At 39.7% G+C, this 20209-nt stretch overlaps 1 protein-coding gene across 1 annotated transcript in view; it reads right to left on the bottom strand.

Annotated features, from left to right (window-relative positions):
* Positions 1 to 20209, bottom strand: part of LOC125464190 (thrombospondin type-1 domain-containing protein 7A-like) — a 561444-nt gene that overhangs the window by 3937 nt on the left and 537298 nt on the right. The window contains exons 26-30 of the mRNA XM_059654908.1: positions 17122 to 17295; positions 13415 to 13510; positions 10694 to 10776; positions 10344 to 10557; positions 1696 to 1783 (exon numbers count right to left, since the gene is read on the bottom strand). Coding sequence (XP_059510891.1) covers positions 1696 to 1783; positions 10344 to 10557; positions 10694 to 10776; positions 13415 to 13510; positions 17122 to 17295 — 655 coding nt within the window. The remainder of the gene's footprint in view (positions 1 to 1695; positions 1784 to 10343; positions 10558 to 10693; positions 10777 to 13414; positions 13511 to 17121; positions 17296 to 20209) is intronic.

The raw sequence follows: 20209 nt of genomic DNA, 5'->3' as shown, positions 1-20209 counted from the left end.
ACCATTCAGGTACCCAGTGGAAACATGAGGGAGAATGAACCTCTTCATCTTGGAGGATGAACAAAATGAGATCTGCAGGATTTCCCCTAGCACTCCAATTAATGCAAAAGCAACACCAGCCTGGTGAAACCATCTGATTGGACGTGTGTGCAGTGCTATGTCATTGACTGTACCAGCTATGTATCTAATTGTTATAATCATTTGATTTAATTGCCACTGTTTCAGTAAGTGAAAGAAAAGTGAAAGTTGCTAAAGTCGTAGAGGATCATAAGCTGCTCTCTTTCATTAGCAAGAAATGACTGGTGGTGAGTTCAACCTGAGGGTCATCACAGCTCAGGCAAGGGGTGGGATTGAAAAGTGGCAGAGTGGTCATTCATGGTCAGCTGGGATGGAGGTGAATCTGTGCTGTTGGCGTCACAAACCAGTCATCCAGCATACTAAGCTAAACAAATGATACTAAGGAGGTCACTTTACTCAAAGAAATGATGAAAGCATCTGGTTTTAAAGGCTGGAAATATGACACAGAAACAGACAGGATCCAATTGTGAGGTTGGAATCCAAGGCAGGTTCATTTAGTGTACAGGAAGCTCCAAGTTCAAACAACATCTTACCTTCTGCAAATTCTGCAAAGAATACTTCATGTCAAGTGGTAACAAACACAATAATCTTACATGTCATGCAAATGATTGGAGATGTGCAAGAAATACAAAGTTTTTTTGTAACATTACACCAAATGTTATTTAATAAGAACAGGGACTTGCTTAGTGTGACAAATTACTTACAGCACAAAATTTAGAAATTTCATTTCAGCAGAACCATTCCTGACTTGATTTTTTTTCAGAATCCGGCAATGAAGATATTTTTTTCCCCATTATGCTGCATTTACCACAAACGTTTAACCAATTTTTAGAAAAACTATACTAGTATGTGAAGCTTGCAAAGTAAGGTAATTCTTGCAAACTTAAAAAATAGAACTGACAGTCAGCTGTATGGAACTATAACACCGATATCTGGCCAAGCAATGATAAATTTGAATTGATACTGCAAATATTTCTTCAATAATGTCAGATATCAGTTGAAATCTAAAACACCAATTAGTGGTTAGCACATGCAAGGGAGAAAGGTTAACAAAGTGCTGTTTGCATTAAGGAAAACTTAAGGTTTCTTTCATCATGCTTATAAAAACCCCTAGGGCTACTGTCTGAGGATGTTTTTGATTTAAAAGCAATTGCTCACACACGCTGCAGCAGTGCAAGGATTTATGGGTGACACGTGTCACATAATGTAATGTTTGATTTCTAGCAAGGATTAGGCAGTAGCCCTCTGTTTCATGACACATTGAAGTAGGTCAATAATGCTGGTCTGTGTGGGTAAAATAGATAGCTACATAAAGATAAACTGTATGCAGATAGGAGACTTTTTTCAAGATTGGTTTATATTTTTGACTATCGAAAGATTTACTCTGCAAACTTTAGTTCTTAAGCTGAAGTTTAAAGTTGATTCACAATTCTGAAAGTAAGTTGTGCACGACAAAAAGGCTTTTCAATAACATTTTTGTTGAAATACCTTGAATAAAATGTGAAGTTCAGTAGTTTGCACACGTTTGCAGTCCTGTGACTCAGCTCTTTTATAGCCCTAAAGTGTAACAGCTATGCCTGTATATTTCTGCAGTATGGGACAGCACCACAAACTTACCAGGCTAGATAGCTCATAGAGACAATGAAGATTATTAAGACAAAACCTCCTGCTGCCACACCATAAACCCAAGTTTTCAGCTTCCCATCTATAAAGCAAAGATACCTTGTTAACTCTTAATAATGAACACAGATGTAACCTAAAACTGAATATGGACAGTAACCCAAAACAGTAGACTTATTCTGAAACAATGTCACCATTTGTATAATTCTTTGCCATGTTGTTACATTTTTCTTGTTTCTGTAATGCTACCCATTTGGCATACTTCTACAACATTTTAATGAGGCAACTGATATGGACAAATAGTTGGTGAAACAATCTACTCTATACGTTGAGTCATTTGCAGTTGACTTCTTAATGTATTACAAAGTTGTACATGAGTTGGGCAGGAAAGGACCATTTGTTCATCTAGTCTGCCTTGCCACACATCTCATCAGACGCCACACTGTGGTTCTAGTACGAGTGACATTAAACCTACTGAACCTGAATCCTTTAAGTACCTATAGGAATACATAAGTTATATGATTCATGAAGCATAATGACATCAATCATAACTTCTTGTACTTTCACTTCAAAATATCATATTGTCTTTAAATGGGGGAAGCTGCCCAGTTTATTCCATGATATTTGTCAGCCAAATTAGAAGTTATACAATATGATAAATTACTGTGTCTCAGTAAGTTTATACAAGATACAATAGTAAATATTGTGGATGCTGGAAATCTGAAATGAAACAGAAAATGCCCAGCAGATCTCGGAGCAGCGTTGGGAACAGAAATAGAGTTGATGTTTCAGGTCGCAGTCTCAGACAGGATGGACTAAATGGGCCAACTGACCCCAGGTAAAAGGAGCGTTACTGTCTATCTGAGCCTGCGTTGAGACAGCCATAAATTTTTACGTTTCAGTGAGCTTTAATTAGAAATGGAGTAGGTTGGAGATGAAATCTGCTTAAGAAAGTGCAACAGTAGTAAAAAAGGGAAAGAACAAAATGGAATGTGTGTGATAAGCTAGGCGGCAGATAAATATAAATGACAACAGGGTGAAAAGCAGTGCTAACACAATGAAAAAAGTGATATTCAGCCAAGAAATGAAACAAAAACAGAGAAGGTACAAAGGCCCCGATCCTTACACTTTAGTCATTCATCTCTCCTGTCCTCCACTCTATCAAATACCTTCCCCTTAGTTCTTTGACATTTCATCTTTTTTCTGCCTCTCTACTTGATTAAGACCTATGACTCCTCTAACTTGTTTCAGTTCTGTAGAATGAGTATAGATAAATGAAAAAAAAGGTCATTCAACCTGAAACAGGGATTCTAACCTTAAGATGTAGACCGGCTTGGGGGACTAAGTTTTGAAAATCTGGATGTTGACTCTGAACTGCCTTCAACTCATCCACGTCTGGTTTTAACAGAGGCAGAAAAGCACTGGTGAAGTTCTGGGGGAGGCATGTAGTGTGTAGTGAACTCTTGGAGGGTGGGGAGTCAAGGTAAATCTTATAATTTAAAATTGACATTTAATGCCTTTATCATTGTTGAAACACTCAAAATCAATAGCTTAAAGCATTGTCATTGACAGAAATTTCATTAGATCATCCAGAGAAATGCTGTGACTACAAATGACTTGTTTGAAGCTGAAATTTCTGAGGCAAATAAATACTTCCTGAATTCCGAAAACCTGCCCAACATCTCCAGCACATGTCAGGAGTATGACTGAGCGCTCTCCAGTTGCCTGATGATTGCATCTCCAACAACTCTCAAGAAGCTTCATACAATCCAGGTCTAAGTAGTTTGCAACCCATTCACCATTTTAAAGGTTCATTTCCTTCACATTGGTGTACAGAGGTGGCAGTCTGTTACATCTGCAAAGTACTCTGTATCAACTCGCCAAGGTTCCTTGGCAGCCCCTTATAAATCTGCGACCTCTACCATCTAGAAACTTAACAGCAACAAATCAACAGGCATGCATAGGAACACCACCCTTTGCCATTTACGCTCCAAATAAATACCACCTTGACTTGGAATTATACTGTCATTCCTCCACTGCCACTGTCTGAAATTGGGAACATTTCCCTTCAGCACGGATGGTGTGAGGGAAATTCTATACAAATGAACTGAACGAGCTAAAGAAGTGTGTCACCACCACCTTCTCAAGGGCATTTAGTGAAGACCAATAAATAATGGCACAGCCAGCAATGCCCGTAATCTAGGAATGAATATGAGAAGTGTAAAAATGTTGCACAGCTCACTTTTATTACCATTTCAGATTCAATATTGAATAGTTGGGTTTCCCAAGCCTCAGGTAAACTGGTAGCTCCAAGAAGGTGAAAAATGTTGAACCCAGAGAAATAAGAATCTTTTTTAAAAAAAAAAAATCACAACCCTTCCCATTAACTTTCTTTCCCTCTTTTTAGATGCTACCTGATCACTGAACATTTCCAATTTTTCAGTTTTCATTTTAAATTTGCAGGATATTCTGTCAGTAAATTATTTGCATTTCACTCATCTTCCAACAGAGGTCAGTGTAGTATCATTCCTTGATGCTGGCATGGCCATTTTTCTTCCAGTGTATACAGTATTGATGTGCTTACTTTTGTGTCTTCTATCAAACCATAACCAGGATATATAAAAATCCAATTTATAGATTTTTGTTCTTTACAAAATGCCTTGCATTTAGTGCAGGGATTAAGAGCAATGGAGGCCAACTGAAATGCTTCTCTGGGTGATTATTTGCTTTTGCATGTCGTAGAAATATAAAAGTCGTAAAGATGCACAACACCCTTCCAGATATTTCAGGAGACAGAAGCAATCATGTTGAGAAAATGGACTGATTCAGATCAACAGAAGGAGAATGAAATAGAATAGAATAGAAGTAGAATAGAAATAGAATTGGTCATGACTATTGGCAGGGGAACAGGAAAACAAAGGGAATTTAATCAACTTGACAAACAATTCCCATCTTGCATTGGCATTTAAAGATCATTGTCTTCTGTATTGGAATGAATTTTCTGTAATGAAATATGTACCAAAAATGACAGACCACACAAGATAGAATATTTCTAATCTTCCTTGGACTCAACTCTTCAAAGATTTGGATGACAGACAGTAATGATCGATTAATATTTTTTGGGCTGGAGGAATGTTTGTAATGGAGTTCCCCTATGGTCAGCATTGAAACCCTTGCTTTTCCAGATGTATATTAATAATCTGGATCTTGGTGCACAAGACAATTTCAAAGTTTGCAGATGACACTACAGTTCTTGGAAGAATTATAAACTGTGAGGAGGGCAATTTGGAATTCCAAAAGGACATTGACATGTTGGTGGAATGAGTAAATACGTGGTAGATGAAGTTCAATACAGAGAATTGTGAGGTGATGTACTTTAGTCAGACAACACTGAAAAAAATATAAAATAGAGGCACAATTCTAAATGGGATATAAAAGAAGAAGAACCTGGACATATATGTGCATAGATCATTGAAGCTTGACAGAACAAGGAGAGAGAGCAGTTAATAAAGCAGATGTTATCCCTAGATTTATTAATAAGGGCATTGCGTGCAACAGCAAGGAAGTGATATTGACATTGTACAAAATACGTGTTAGACATCAGCTTGGGTACTGTGCACAGTTGTCAGCACCACATTATAGGAAAAATGTGAATTCATTGAAAACAGAGAGATTCATAACAATGATTCCAGGAATGAGAAACTTTACTTGTGAGGATAGATGGAAGAGTTGGGGACTGGGTGGCACGGTGGCTCAGTGGTTAGCACTGCTGCCTCACAGCACCAGGGAATGGGTTCAATTCCACTCTCAATCTGTGTGGAGTTTGCACGTTCTTCTGTGTGTTTGTGTGGGTTTCCTCCGGGTGTTCCAGTTTCCTCCCACAGTCCAAAGATGTGTAGATTAGGTGGATTGGCCTTGCTAAATTGCCCATAGTATTCAGGGATGTATAGATTAGGGGGATGGGTCTGATTGGGATGCTCTAAGGGTTAGTGTGTACTTGTTGGGTCAGAGGGTCTGTGTCCACACCGTTGGGATTCTGTGATCTCCTCAAAGGGAAGAAGGTTGAGTGGAGAAGAAATGTTTTCACCCAGTGAGTAGTTATGTAATACACCACCTCAAAATGTGGTGGAGGCATATTTAATTGAGGCATTCAAGACAGTATTGGATGATTATTGGGTAGGATTGCTGTGCAGACAAAAGGCGGGAGAATTGAACTTGGTAATGCAGCTGGTGTAGGCTCGATGAACTGAATGGCCTCCTCCTGAACAGTAACAGTTCTTGATTCTGTAAGCCCACAAACAATCAACTGAAATATTTTGCCTTTAAAACTCACAAGGTATAATTATTTTAATTGTAGTTATTGAAAAGTTCTTCAGTTATACAGGACATTGATGAGGCCACATCACGAACACTACGTGCAGTTTTTGGTCTCCTTATTTAAGGAAGTATATAAATATTTTGAAGGTGGTTTGGAGAACATTTCCTAGACTACTAGGTGGGATGAACTGACCATCTTACAAGGTAAGGTTGGACAGACTGGGCTTTGTCTGAAGTGCATGCTGTTGAACTTCAGGGTATGATTGAATCAGGCTTCGCTGCAATGAACAACGCCTTCCCCTGCCCTCACGATGTTTGAAAGGTATGCTAACATTCACTGGAAAGACGTAGATCTAATAATAATTGTTTGTACATCTGCGTAGCGATATTCTAGAAAGCAGTTGATACCCACTGGAAAAGAAATGAGAGAATGAAAAAAATGTTGGTGCTGCAGAATTTTTCTGGGATGTTACATTAATCGGAAGGAAGCCAGAGGAGTCATACAATTGACATCAGTGAAGAATATATCTGATCTCAGCCCAGGATAGAGAGGATGAATGTCGTGCTACCCAATTAAAATCAGTTAACTTGTAACTGATCAAAACAGTGATATTTTCAGTTTGCACATTATAAATACATCACACCATGAAGCATTTTTTACCTTTGGGAAGTTAACCAATATCAAAATGATTGGATATTGTGTGTACCACATCATTTTTGTTTCCACTGACTTAAAAAGACAAAAAAATCAGGGGTAATGCACAGTGTCATGTGTAATTAATATCAAATTTCCCTTTTTGTACCATCATTCAAAGTTAAAATTTCTCGCAGGAAAAGTTCGTGAGGTGTCAATCTGTCCTCATCAAGAAAGAAGTTACAGTGAGTGAACAAATGGACAGGAAGGACTGTTTCTAACTCTGCAAGTAAACAGGATAAGTTGCCATTATCAAATACCTGGATTCACATCAAAAGTTACATCCAAAAGGCCTGAAAGAAGGAAAGCACCCAGGAGGTTCAGTTCACCTTAACTCAGGCTGAAATTTTCCCTTTCATTTGTTAAGTGTGGGAGTGAACATGTTAGGTGGTGACAGGCATGCCATGCTCCTGTCACTGATACAACGCAACCTGTTGCTAAACTATCTGCTCAGAAAGGATCGATAGGCTGAGCATTGGTGAGTATTTTGTTCTATTAGATGTTGTGACACTGGCCTGCTTGGTTGCCAGAAGCTGTCAGCCAACCACAGGCTGACTGTGTCTGGGTCCTAAAGATTGTCTGTTGAGGTCTAATCCTCTGGTGACCGAATGCCCAAAGGTAGGTCTTTTTTATTTTCCTGTTGTGGGATTTGCGACACAGGGAAAAGGGGGTCAGTGGGGGTCGGAGTTGGGATTCAGGGTCATGCCCAGGGGAATAACTTCAAAGACCACTCCTTGCCATAATTCATGCCTACAACTTCCACCAGGTTTAGGCAATCAGAACCATCAAGCCCCTCATAAATTTGTTTTCACACTAAGGAAACCAACCTCCTTTGTTCCCTAAAAAGACAGGTGATTGAGGAAGTGGTGGGTTGAAGTCTGAAGTGACCATTTATTGTCCACTTAAGAGCCTCAATTGCTGGTTAGTTAAGAAAGTCTCCCATAGATGTCTCGCCAAATACCACCAAATAAATGGGGACACATTAGCCTAGTGGTCTTATCACTGGACAGTTAATCAAGAGACCCAGATAATGTTCTGGGCACATGGGTTTGAATTCTGTCATGGCAGATGGTGGAACTTGAATTCAATGAACATTTGGAATTAAGAATCTAATGATGATTGCGAATCCCTTGTCAATTGTTGGAAAAACCCATCTGATTTACTAATGTCCTTTAGGGAAGGAAACTGCCATCCTTGGGAACTGCCTATGTATGACTCTAGACCCATAGCAATGTGGTTGACTCTTAACTGTCCTCTGGGTAATTAGAGATGGGCAATAAATGCTGCCTGACCAGCAGCACCCTCATGCTGTGAATGCCTAAAGGAAAAGCTCCATTGGACTGGTGAAGAGATAAGGAGGGAGTGAGTTTCCCTGCAGCGAAAACTTGCCCAATTTTTTTACCCTTCTTGCTACCTCTTTTGCCACCTTGGGTCGGGGCAGGGTGGGAATTCATCCTCAATGTTTTAGTGAAGAAGAAAACAGAAGAATGTCTTGTAGCTTAACTGAATCATGCATTGTCAGGAAGACACTATATTCAGCCCAACTTTCTGGGGTTTATTCAACAGTTCAAGTAGTCGCGACAGTTACCTGAGATATAACTTGATAGTTAAATAACAATGATAGCTACAAAACCAGAAGGGGTCACATAGTTAGTAGCTGCAGCACAAACCTGCATATTCATAGCTACACAGATGTGGCCACACAAGGCCACATACATTTCCGGCCAAGCAATACATTATAACATCTAATGCATTCCTACCAGGATTCTGTCAGGTTGTATCAAGCTCAAGGCTAACGGCATTTAATAGAAACAATTATTGTTAACATGCACGGATTTGTTCAGTTTGTTGCTTGATACCCTGAACTAACGAGAAGGAGATTATCCTGGATATCCAAAATATTGTCCTTGTGAATAATAAAGTGGTTTAGCCAAAGCTGCCTATTTTCCTGTGCAAGTGATCACTGATTTAAAAGGAATGTTCTTTTCATACACCTTCTTGTTAATCTTACAACATGCTCTACCCCAGCACATTAAAAACAAATATGTAAGGTAGGCTTCTTTTCCCCATCACGTTACTTATATTTTTTTGATCTTATTTATGTTGGCAGTCTTCATACTTAGAGCTGCACGTCTGCTCGTCACTTCCTTTCAAATCTCTCTCGAGACTGGGTCATTTCTGTACAAACCTAATTTAGATGCATACTCTGTCAGAACCAATGAAGATGCACTGCTGATAAGTTAACTTGTCTTTTCCCTTACATATGTTGACTGATCGATTGTGCTTTTATGTTTCAATTTCAGATTTCCAGCAGTTGCAATTTTCACTATTCAATGGTTTCATTTCCACTGGCAACTATATATTGTAAATTGCTATCATAGCCAGTTCTATATTTTAACACTATAGAATAATTATACTGGAAATAACCATTAGTTCCAACAATATGTAGTAAATTATTTCAAGCAGGGAAGTATAGATATTGGCCAACAATTTGCAGTCAGAGTGAAGCCACAGCATTATGCTACTGATCTGAAAGAAATCTGCCTGTAACAATCTAGCTATGTTACAAGGATTTCACATCTTTTGATGTTAATTTGAACTTGGGTTTAAGACAGGAAGGTATCTGGGCTTCCAGAAAATGAACGAATGAAAGCAATACTTTTCTTTGATGAATCCTTGCAAAAAAACTAACCAAGTAGTGAAATGTACTGATTATCCTTCACTTTCTACAAGTTTTAAAGAGAAAAATAAAGATTTGAACATTCACATTGTAGTCAAAATGTCAAAAAACTAAGAAAATATAAAATTATATTAAAACTATGCATTATTTTATCATTGTGCAAATGCTGACATTACATAGTGTAAGATAATGTTTCTAGATTTAAAGGGGTCCTTAACAGTATTTATGACACAACATACTGTTAAAGCCAATTACACATCATTGACAAGGTACCACTTTTACAGGAGTTTTGAACAGTGATTTTACAGCATGAAGCAGAAATTTTCACCAGTTCAGTGATTTCTAATTGCTGTCTCAAAAACTTTGACAGTGCCCCTCACAGAGAAGCACAGAATCACACAAAGCAACTTTGCTATTTCTGCTTTTCGTCAGTTTCAAAGGAGTAACGATGGCAAATGTTGACATTTTCACTAGAACTGTGACCACAGATTCCAGGCCAATAATCTCAAAGACAAAGAGTTTAGTAAAAAACCAATAAAGAGAAAATATTCACTTGCGAATTAGTAGCAGTATGAGGTAATGCAGTTGTAAGCATTATTGTCGTAAGAGCATCAAGTGTATTAATGCTCCAAATTCAAAAATTTCCAACAGGACAAAAATCAAACAGTCTTTTAATTCCATAATATTACTACCAGCTAATTCCGTTTGTATTGTTGTCTCACTTTGAAAATAAAAGGCTAAATAGAAAGTGTAATGTTTTAAAATTACTTACCACCGAGTCTTTGAATCACCTAAGAAATACTTGAGTCATTTTTACAATTTTACTTATGGATAAATCTGAATTGTACTAATATTTAACTGACATCGCTAATTGCTAAAATATGAAACTCATACATTGATCAAAGAGTTAAAGATTGACTGTTAAAGATTTTTGAGCCTGACTTTTTATCTGACCTGCTCCAAATGGTTGTAAGAACCACATGTGTCCTGAATGCCCTTGTTCGTTGTCATAGGTTTCCGTCGGGTTGATGGCTCGGCTTGTCTTCACATCAGCTTTCTTTTCCTCCACTGAAGGGATCTCCAAGACTGGGATCATGGTGCACTGGTCCAACAAATTGTCAGTTGTCACCACCTCTGTGTAACCTTCCTCACAGACACACACTGCAGACTAGATATGAAAAATGAAGTATTTTAAACAGTCATTCATTCATTCAACATGTTACTTGAAACATTACAACATTCAAAATAATAGAAAGTAGTGAATTCAGGAATTCTATATTGCTGTCAGCAGTCAATAAACTTACCTCAGCGCAGTATGTATGAGGCTTAGTACATGGTGGGTTACATGATCTGTCATTATAAGGTTGGTTCACTGGAGAACAGCCACCTACAAGATGAGCAGCTATACTTAGTAACAGCAAATTTTAAAACTGCTGTATAATTTTGATTTCATTGCATTGTTATCTTCTCATCATTTTTTAAAACATCTAACAGATATATGTTTGAATGAGCTACAAAGAACATCACAAAAATACATGTGGTCTCAAACGATTTGATAATCAGAGAGGGTACTCAGTTATAGCATACCTCTTAATAGATCCTTATGCCACTGATCTATGTTAGCTAGACAACTGGATGTCAGTGACATAGCACACTCTTCATCCCAGCCTAGACTACTGGTTAAAAATGTTTCTCTAATTTCTGCCAATAATGGTCCCAAGTGAATTACTCTATGCAAGTAGCTAACTAATTCTGAACAGCTGTGGAGAAATGGCACAATTTGCTGTTGATGAGCATAAATAAAAAAAAAACAATGTTTTGAAAAGTTGAAAATGATCAGGATGCCATTTTGATTTTCGAATAGAGGGTTAATAGTGCGACAGCATAGAACAGCTTGAGACAAGAACATTTGGTGCCAAGTCTCAGAATCTTATTAGAAAAATATCCTATTTGCCAGCTTTAACTTGAGATGAGCATTCGTAAATGTTGAAGTTCTAGGTTGTCAGTAAACGAGAAGAAGCCTCGCAATGCATTAGCAATTTAATGTTTGTAATGTAAGAATATAGGTAAGAAAGTTTTACTTTATTAAAAAATTACATTCTGAAATATGCTGGCTACAGAAAACATTTCTGTATTGATGCAACAGCCATGATTTTGCAAAGGCATTGGATATCTATTGATCTAAACATCTGATACTGAAACTGAATTCTCTTTATTACATTGGTGATGATTTTTTATTTATATAAATTCTAATTGCTGACTCAAATCAATTGAAATAGTACTCCCCTGCTAACATGGTATTAAATACCATGTAATCTTTAGCACTTGCTTTATTTTCCTTGTTAAGATTCCCAACATATTTCCTAACACTTGCATTAGACCTCATCTTAATCTTCTGCATTCTTGTGGAAAAACCTCAGGGCTGAATTTTCACTTCATTTTGGGGTGCAGAAGTTTCCCAACTCCACAGCTAGACTCAGGAGAAACTTGCTGGAACAAACAGAATTTGTTTTGGGGAGGATATTGATGGAGGAAGTTGTGGTAAATGTTGGTTAGGGAGTATGGGCCACTGAGCCCAGAACCAGTGCAGGAGTTGCTAACAGCTGAGGCAGGATGTTCAAAACGTCACCGTGATTCTCTGGGACATTGCCCCAGTTACAGTAAAAGGAGTAAAAGAAAATGCCCTGTAACCTTCAAATCTTCCAAATACCCTGTGCTACCACAACACACACATGCACATATGCATACACACACACACACTCTGCTTGTCTCTTTCATGCCACTCATGCCCCCATTTACCCCTCATACACTCCATAATAACCTATGCCCTTGTCCTATCCCTCATAGTTCCAACCAAATTCAACTCATGCAAAGCTATGACTAATTGTCATTCCCATGGCCCTTTATGGTCCTTGTACCAACCCATGGCCCCGCCCAGCACACTGTGCTCTTACACCCTCTGTGCCAATTCACCCAGTATCTGCCATGGGCAGACTTCAGCAGCCATGATGAGATGAAATATAGTTCTACATGTCAATCACATTACTTCATTTCCTAAAATTAAATGTATTGAAAAATTCAGATTCAGAACAGTTCAATCTCTTCAAGTTCTTAATCCCTATAGAAACACACATTTGTACTTATTAACCTAACATTAAAGACAGCTAATGACCACTTGGAGCAGTCAACTGTTGTGAGCTTAGACATTCACCACTGTGACTGAGATCGAATGCTGAAGCAGCAAAGAAACACTAATTGGACCATCAAGCATATACCAACAAACATCTATTGGAATTGCAAACCTTGCTTTTTGTTTTGATTAAGCTGTTTTCTTTTCCAACATTAATAGAACAATAGTTTAAATGACTTGACAGCTTGGAAATTCAGTAGATTTCCACTTTTTAGGGAAGTTCACCTTTACTCTTACAGTTCCAAATAGGTATGTGCCTTTTCCTAAAGAGACACATAATCCCTCCCAAAAATGTGTCTGACCTCTCCAAAAGGGTACCTGACCCTTTGAAGAACTTTGGAAGGATTTGGACTTTGCCTCTAATGCCTCATGCTATGTTTTGGAAATGCTGGTAACTGATTGAACTAAACCAAACATTTAAACTGCCTGAATAAAATGTGGATAACTAAAATACATTACGCCCACAATCCCTTGTGGTGAAAACAGTGAAAGATGGGATCAAGGCTCAGAGTTCCAAATTCTAGACTCCGGGGCCATTTAGATTAGAGCACAGAGCCATTCTGCATACATAAAAATTCAGCTCCCTGTTTTTAAAATCTCTTTTCATAAGTAAAGTTCTTTAATTTTGTTTATCATTGTGATACGGATTATCTATACACCTTCCATGGCTCTGAAATCCAATCTCAAGTAGCTTGACCCATTTCATTCTATCTTTCTGTGTGTCTGCAAAGAACTGTATGTGAACAAGAAGACAGGAACACTGCATAATAACCTTCCAGTAAAACACTGACAATGCTGCTCTCCAGCGCATTCGGGAAAGAAAAACACTCAGTACCTGTGACGTTTATTCCATCTGATCTTTGACACCATACTTCTCGGTATGATCCTGTCCATGCACCAGCCAACCACACATATTCATAGCAGCTGCCACCTATAAGAAACCATTACAATAAGAAACAAAACTGCATGTCTAACATATCAGCCTGGAGAAGAAGATGTATAGGAACAATTTTGAAGACACACACTTGATCCAGGTGGGCATCTTATCTCTTGTAAAACACTGCTGGTAAATCTTGTAAATGATGAACAACAGCTAAATTCAAAGACTGGCCACCCAGTTTCTCTCAGGAGAGCAGGGTTACATATAACCTCAATATATCAATTCAACACTCCTCTGAGGCTAAGAACAGGAACAATGGCATTCCCTGTTCCTGGGTTTGTCGTTGTACAACAACAATTTTATTTTAAATCCAGTCTTATGCTGACTTTCAGTGCATATCTGAGACTGGGCATTCCATATTTAAAGAAGGAATAGTTATACTCTGACTATGACTCTAATTACATTTTCATCATATGCTCTTAAGTATTAATCATCGCTAAATTTGCTCTTCAATTTGTAGGTCCAGCTAAGCACTTATTCTGTTTCCAAAGACAATATAAGGACAACCAGAAAGCTGAAATACAATAATGTAGTTATCATTTGACCCTAAAATTGCATAAATTACCCAAATATTGGATATATAGTGGTGCAACGTAGCTTGCAGACATATCTAATGGTGTGGTGTTTGGTGCTGAGGAAAGAATCCAAATGAAAATCCAAGTTGGCAGTAATGTTAGTTCTAGAGTAGTTAGACACATGGACAGCTAACGTGTCATCATTTTATTTCATAGAAGTGAAGTGGCTAATCCTAGCATTTGACTGATTAGGTTTTCTCTGATTCAAGTTCAAATGAGTTTATTTTGTGTTTCTTCATAGCCCATTACAGAATATCAGAAATATCACAAATCATTTTGTAAAAGTCTGCTTTAATGGTAAATGTTTCAGTAGGCCCAGCTGCCTCTATATGCAGTACTTGCTGTCTCAAGGTTAAAACTAAATAATATTTTAATGAGTTTATATTAATGATTTGTCATGTGGAATGCTGAATTTTACAGCTGAATGCATTAGTGCACAGTGCTTGGAAAACATAGATAGCAATGTGCAGACTTACATACAATCCTTGCAGCCTATGAATTACACATATATTTGTGTACTTCCAGACCTAACCAGAAGGTCCTAGCAACCACTTGCAGTTAATGAAGCAAGTTACAAAAAGATGCCTCTAAATTAGTAAAAAGAAGTATCACACTGAATGTTTCACCAGTCTGTGTTGTAAGTGAGGAACCTAGTCTGCTGGCACAAGTTGTTGTCAGTCACAAACAAGACTAAGTGAGGATATAGCACTTGACCGAACAGTTTCAGTCATGGTTCTGATGTGTTCTCCACCTATTCCCTCATCTCAACTTAAAACAACCTTCAGAAAAACAAACAGAATTCAGATTTGAAGTTCCAAAAGATAAGGCTACTCTGTTGACAGCGCAGATGCAAGTATACAACACAGAAATAGCCTATTTAGCTCAACTGAGCCTATTCTTCTTCTTACGAACTGGTCCAGCTATCCCTTGAATTTATCCAAGCTATTTACCTCAACTAATCTACGTGGTATCCAGTTCCACATTCTAATCATCCTCCAGGTAAAGACGTTTCATCTGAATTGTGGTTCTCCTGTTCAAGAAGGGGAGTAGAGACAACCCTGGTAATTATAGACCAGTGAGCCTTAACTCAGTTGTTGGTAAAGTGTTGGAAAAGGTTATAAGGGATAGGATTTATAATCATCTAGAAAAGAATAAATTGATTAGGGATAGTCAGCACGGTTTTGTGAAGGGAAGGTCGTGCCTCACAAACCTTATTGAGTTCTTTGAGAAGGTGACCAAACAGGTAGATGAGAGTAAACCGGTTGATGTGGTGTATATGGATTTCAGCAAGGTGTTCGATAAGGTTCCCCACAATAGGCTATTGTGCAAAATGCAGAGGAATGGAATTGTGGGAGGTATAGCAGTTTGAATCGGAAATTGGCTTGCTGAAAGAAGGCAGAGGGTGGTAGTTGATGGGAAATGTTCATCCTGGAGACCAGTTACTGGTCGTGTACCGCAAGGGTCGGTGTTGGGTCCACTGCTGTTTGTCATTTTTATAAATGACCTGGATGAGGGCGTAGAAGGATGGGTTAGTAAATTTGCAGACGACACTAAGGTCGGTGGAGTTGTGGATAGTGACGAAGGATGCTGTAGGTTGCAGAGAGACATAGGTAAGCTGCAGAGCTGGGCTGAGAGGTGGCAAATGGAGTTTAATGCAGACAAGTGTGAGGTAATGCACTTTGGTAGGAGTAACCGGAAGGCAAAGTACGGGGCTATGGTAAGATTCCTAGTAGTGTAGATGAGCAGAGAGATCTCGGTGTCCATGTACACAGATCCTTGAAAGTTGCCACCCAGGTTGACAGGGCTGTTAAGAAGGCATACAGTGTTTTAGCTTTTAGTAATAGGGGGATCGAGTTCCGGAACCAAGAGGTTATGGTGAAGCTGTACAAAACTCTGGTGCAGCCGCACTTGGAGTATTGTGTACAGTTCTGGTCACTGCATTATAAGAAGGATGTGGAAGCTTTGGAAAGGGTGCAGAGGAGATTTACTAGGATGTTGCCTGGTATGGAGGGAAGGTCTTACGAGGAAAGGCAGAGGGGCTTGAGGCTGTTTTCATTAGAGAGAAGAAGGTTGAGAGGTGACTTAATTGAAACATATAAAATAATCAGAGGGTTAGATAGGGTGGATAGGGAGAGCCTTTTTCCTAGGATGGTGACGGCGAGCACGAGGGAGCATAGCTTTAAATTGAGGGGTGAAAGATATAGGACAGATGTCAGAGGTAGTTTCTTTACTCAGAGAGAAGTAAGGGAATGGAACGCTTTGCCTGCAACAGTAGTAGATTCGCCAACTTTAGGTACATTTAAGTCGTCATTGGATAAGCATATGGACGTACATGGAATAGTGTAGGTTAGATGGGCTTGGGATCGGTATGACAGGTCGGCACAACATCGAGGGCCGAAGGGCCTGTACTGTGCTGTAATGTTCTACGTTCTATGTTCTATGAATTCCCGACTAAATTGCATGTCAATTTAGTTTGGTTTGGAGATCTCACCTCCGAATTGGTTTGATCAATATCAGAGTAAGAATTGTATAATTTAGGCTAACACTTCAGTAGAGTAGTGAGAGGGCATTAGATCACTCATTGTATCATCCATTTAATGTGATGTCAATCCATTAATATCTTAGCACCTGGGGAGTGTCAAAGATCTCACAAAAAGATACAGCTGAAGGCTGGAAAGTATTAATTGTTCAGCAAGCTCACTTTTAGATACATTTTGAGTCTTTTGTAATATAGGTTCTGCCGTTAATCATTTCAATCCAAGTACTATACCTGCTTAATAGCATGTGTCTCCAGGAGTAAGGTTATGGAGTTTCAGGGCACCCAGCCAAATCTACACCGGAGATGGGGTGAAGAACAACTTTGGTACGAATGCAATGAAAAAGTTTCTTTTGCATACGCACAAATTTCCCTGTCACCTGCTGTTTTGCAAATGCACTGATCTTGAATCTTACTCTGAAATGATTAGAGAAATTCATTGGCTATGCTTTGGTTGTTGTGAACTCACACAAGGGAATAACTGTACTTACCTGTACACAAGCGAGTCTCCAATTCCTGTTCTGGACATAGATGCTCATTGTCCATTGCCTGGATGATCACTGCCTTTGTTCGTACCTGTACACCACCATAGCCAAGATCCTCATTATTCACACATGTCAGTTGACAAGAGCTCCACACAGACCATTCTGTCAGGTAACAGTCACCTGTAAGCATCAACAAACAGGTCATACTGTGGTCACAACATGTTAGCATGCACAGAAAATTTTCAGTAAGGCTTTTAGGTTTTGGAGTGTGTCATGCGAGCAAATATTGGTCCACAAATTATTTCTTTGCAAATTTGAACTAATTACATCATAACATACAGTGCCACTCCTGTGTGAATATTAGTGTACCATAGTCAGTGGTAGTAACGGTGAGCAGTGCCATTCAGTGCAGGTTTTTGATCCCCAGCCCATCAGTTTCAAAGGGCTAGATTTTAACTTACACAAAACCCATTCAATTTACAAAGGGTTACAAACAGGCCTATCACAGTCAATCTGAAATAATGATTGCCAAGTGGATTCCGTAGGAGGAAGGGAAATCTGAGGAACATAGGAAGAGTAGCTTATTTATCTGATCAAGCCTGCTTTGTCACTCTAGATCATAATGATCACCCACCTCAACAACATATTCCCATGCTAGCCCCATCACCGTTATGTTATTACTAAACCTTTTGCAAAATTACTTCCTAATTTCTAGATAAAACAATACTTACTGAAAACTGGTGCAAGGTATCTCCCTGTAATTCTGTTGACTACTAGGAAATTCCTTGTGTCTATAATTTTATATTAACACTGAATATAAAATTAGAAAATTCAGACACAAAAACAGAAGTTGCTGGAAAGCTCAGCAGGTCTGGCAGCATCTGTGAAGAAAAAAAATCAGTTAACGTTTCGGGTCTGGTGACCCTTCCTCAGAACGGCTCTTACCGGATCCAATACCTTAACTGACGTTTTTTTTCTTCACAAATTCTGCCAGACCTGCTGAGCTTTTCCAGCAACTTCTGTTTTAGTTCCTGATTTACAGCATCCACGGTTCTTTCAAATTTTAGAAAATTCAGACATTGTGCTTGTTCTATTTTCTCATGCAAATTAGAAGAGGAGAAATCTCAGCACTGGGTGTCTGTCAAGTCTGTAGAGTTTAGACACAAGGGACAAGGAAACAATAATTGTTCTGAGGTCAACTTGAAATGAGTCAACCTTAAAATTAAGGCAAAATGAACTAAATTTACTGGGTTACAGGTTGATAGATAAGCATGCAGGTTTCTGCTAGTAATGAAAGCAGTTTCCTGGAGATTTTGGAAGATAATTAGATTTTGCAGTGTGTTTGTCACTCAGTCTTGTAATTTAGTGCAGAAACTTGGGCCACAACAAGTAGAAAGGAACAGTGACTGGATACCAATGAGATGTGAATGCAGAGATAGATGTTTGGAATAACAAGAAAGGACATGATCAGGAACCAACACATCAAAAGGTTGGTGGAGAGCATTAAAGAAGATAGCCAAAAAGAGACTGAAATGGTATGGGCGTATTTTGTGGAAGATGACATGGAGCTTGAGGGAGAGAGAGAATATGATGAGCTGAGTTAGGGAGATTGGACACAGGAAAAAATACAGGAAGGCTTAAGACTGGGTGCAAAGATGCAGTGACATGAATTTTAACAGCATCGGGATTGGACGTGGTAAAAAAGTGTGGAGCTGGATGAACACAGCAGGCCAAGCAGCAATTTAGGAGCACAAAAGCTGACGTTTCAGACCTAGGCCCTTCATCAGAAAAGGGGGAGGGGGAGAGGGTTCTGAAATAACTAGGGAGAGAGGGGGAGGCGGATCAAAGATGGATAGAGGAGAAGATAGGTGGAGAGGAGACAAACAGGTCAAAAAGGCGGGGATGGAGCCCGTAGAGGAGAGTATAGGTGGGGAGGTGGGGAGGGGATAGGTCAGTCCAGGGAGGACAGAAAGGTCAAGGGGGCGAAATGAGGTTAGTAGGGAGGAAATAGAGGTGCGGCTTAAGGTGGGAGGAGGGGATAAGTGAGAGGAAGAACAGGTTAGGGAGGCGGGGACGGGCTGGGCTGGTTTTGTGGTGCAGTGGGGGAAGGGGAGATTTTGAAGCTTGTGAAATCCACATTGATACCATTGGGCTGCAGGATTCCCAAGCGGAATATGAGTTGCTGTTCCTGCAACCTTCGGGTGGCATCGTTGTGGCACTGCAGGAGGCCCAGGATGGACATGTCATCTAAGGAATGGGAGGGGCAGTTGAAATGGTTTGCGACTGGGAGGTGCAGTTGTTTACTGCGAACTGAGCGGAGGTGTTCTGCAAAGTGGTCCCCAAACCTCCGTTTGGTTTTCCTAATGTAAAGGAGGCCACAATGGGTACAGCGGATGCAGTATACCACATTGGCAGATGTGCAGATGAACATCTGCTTGATGTGGAAAGTCTTCTTGGGGCCTGGGATAGGGGTGAACGAGGAGGTGTGGGGGCAAGTGTAGCATTTCCTGCAGTGGCAGGGGAAAGTGCCGGGTGTGGTGGGGTTGGAGGGGAGTGTGGAGCGAACAAGGGAGTCCCGGAGAGAGTGGTCCCTCTGGAGGCAGATAAGGGTGGGGATGGAAAAATATCTTTGGTGGTGGAGTCGGATTGCAGATGGCGGAAGTGTCGGAGGATGATGTTGGTTGGATCCGGAGGTTGCTGGGGTTGTACGTGAGGACAAGGGGGATTCTGTTTTGGTTGTTATTGTGGGGACGGGGTGTGAGGGATGAGTTGCGAGAAATGCGGGAGACACGGTCAAGGGCGTTCTCAACCACTGTGGGGGGGAAATTGCGGTCCTTGAAGAACGAAGACATCTGAGACGTACGGGAGTGGAATGCCTCATCCTGGGAGCAGATGCAGCGGAGGTAAAGGAATTGGGAATAGGGGATGGAATTTTTGCAGGAAGATTGGTGGGAGGAGCTGTATTCGAGGTAGCTGTGGGAGTTGGTGGGCTTGAAATGGACATCGGTTTCTAGGTGGTTGCCTGAGATGGAGACAGAGAGGTCCAGGAAGGTGAGGGATGTGTTGGAGATGGTCCAGGTGAACTTGAGGTTGG

The sequence above is a fragment of the Stegostoma tigrinum genome, chromosome 2, assembly GCF_030684315.1.
Source record: "Stegostoma tigrinum isolate sSteTig4 chromosome 2, sSteTig4.hap1, whole genome shotgun sequence".
Classification (NCBI taxonomy): domain Eukaryota; kingdom Metazoa; phylum Chordata; class Chondrichthyes; order Orectolobiformes; family Stegostomatidae; genus Stegostoma; species Stegostoma tigrinum.
The sequence above is the reverse complement of the archived record's forward strand: the minus strand, read 5'-3'. Positions and strand labels throughout refer to the sequence as shown.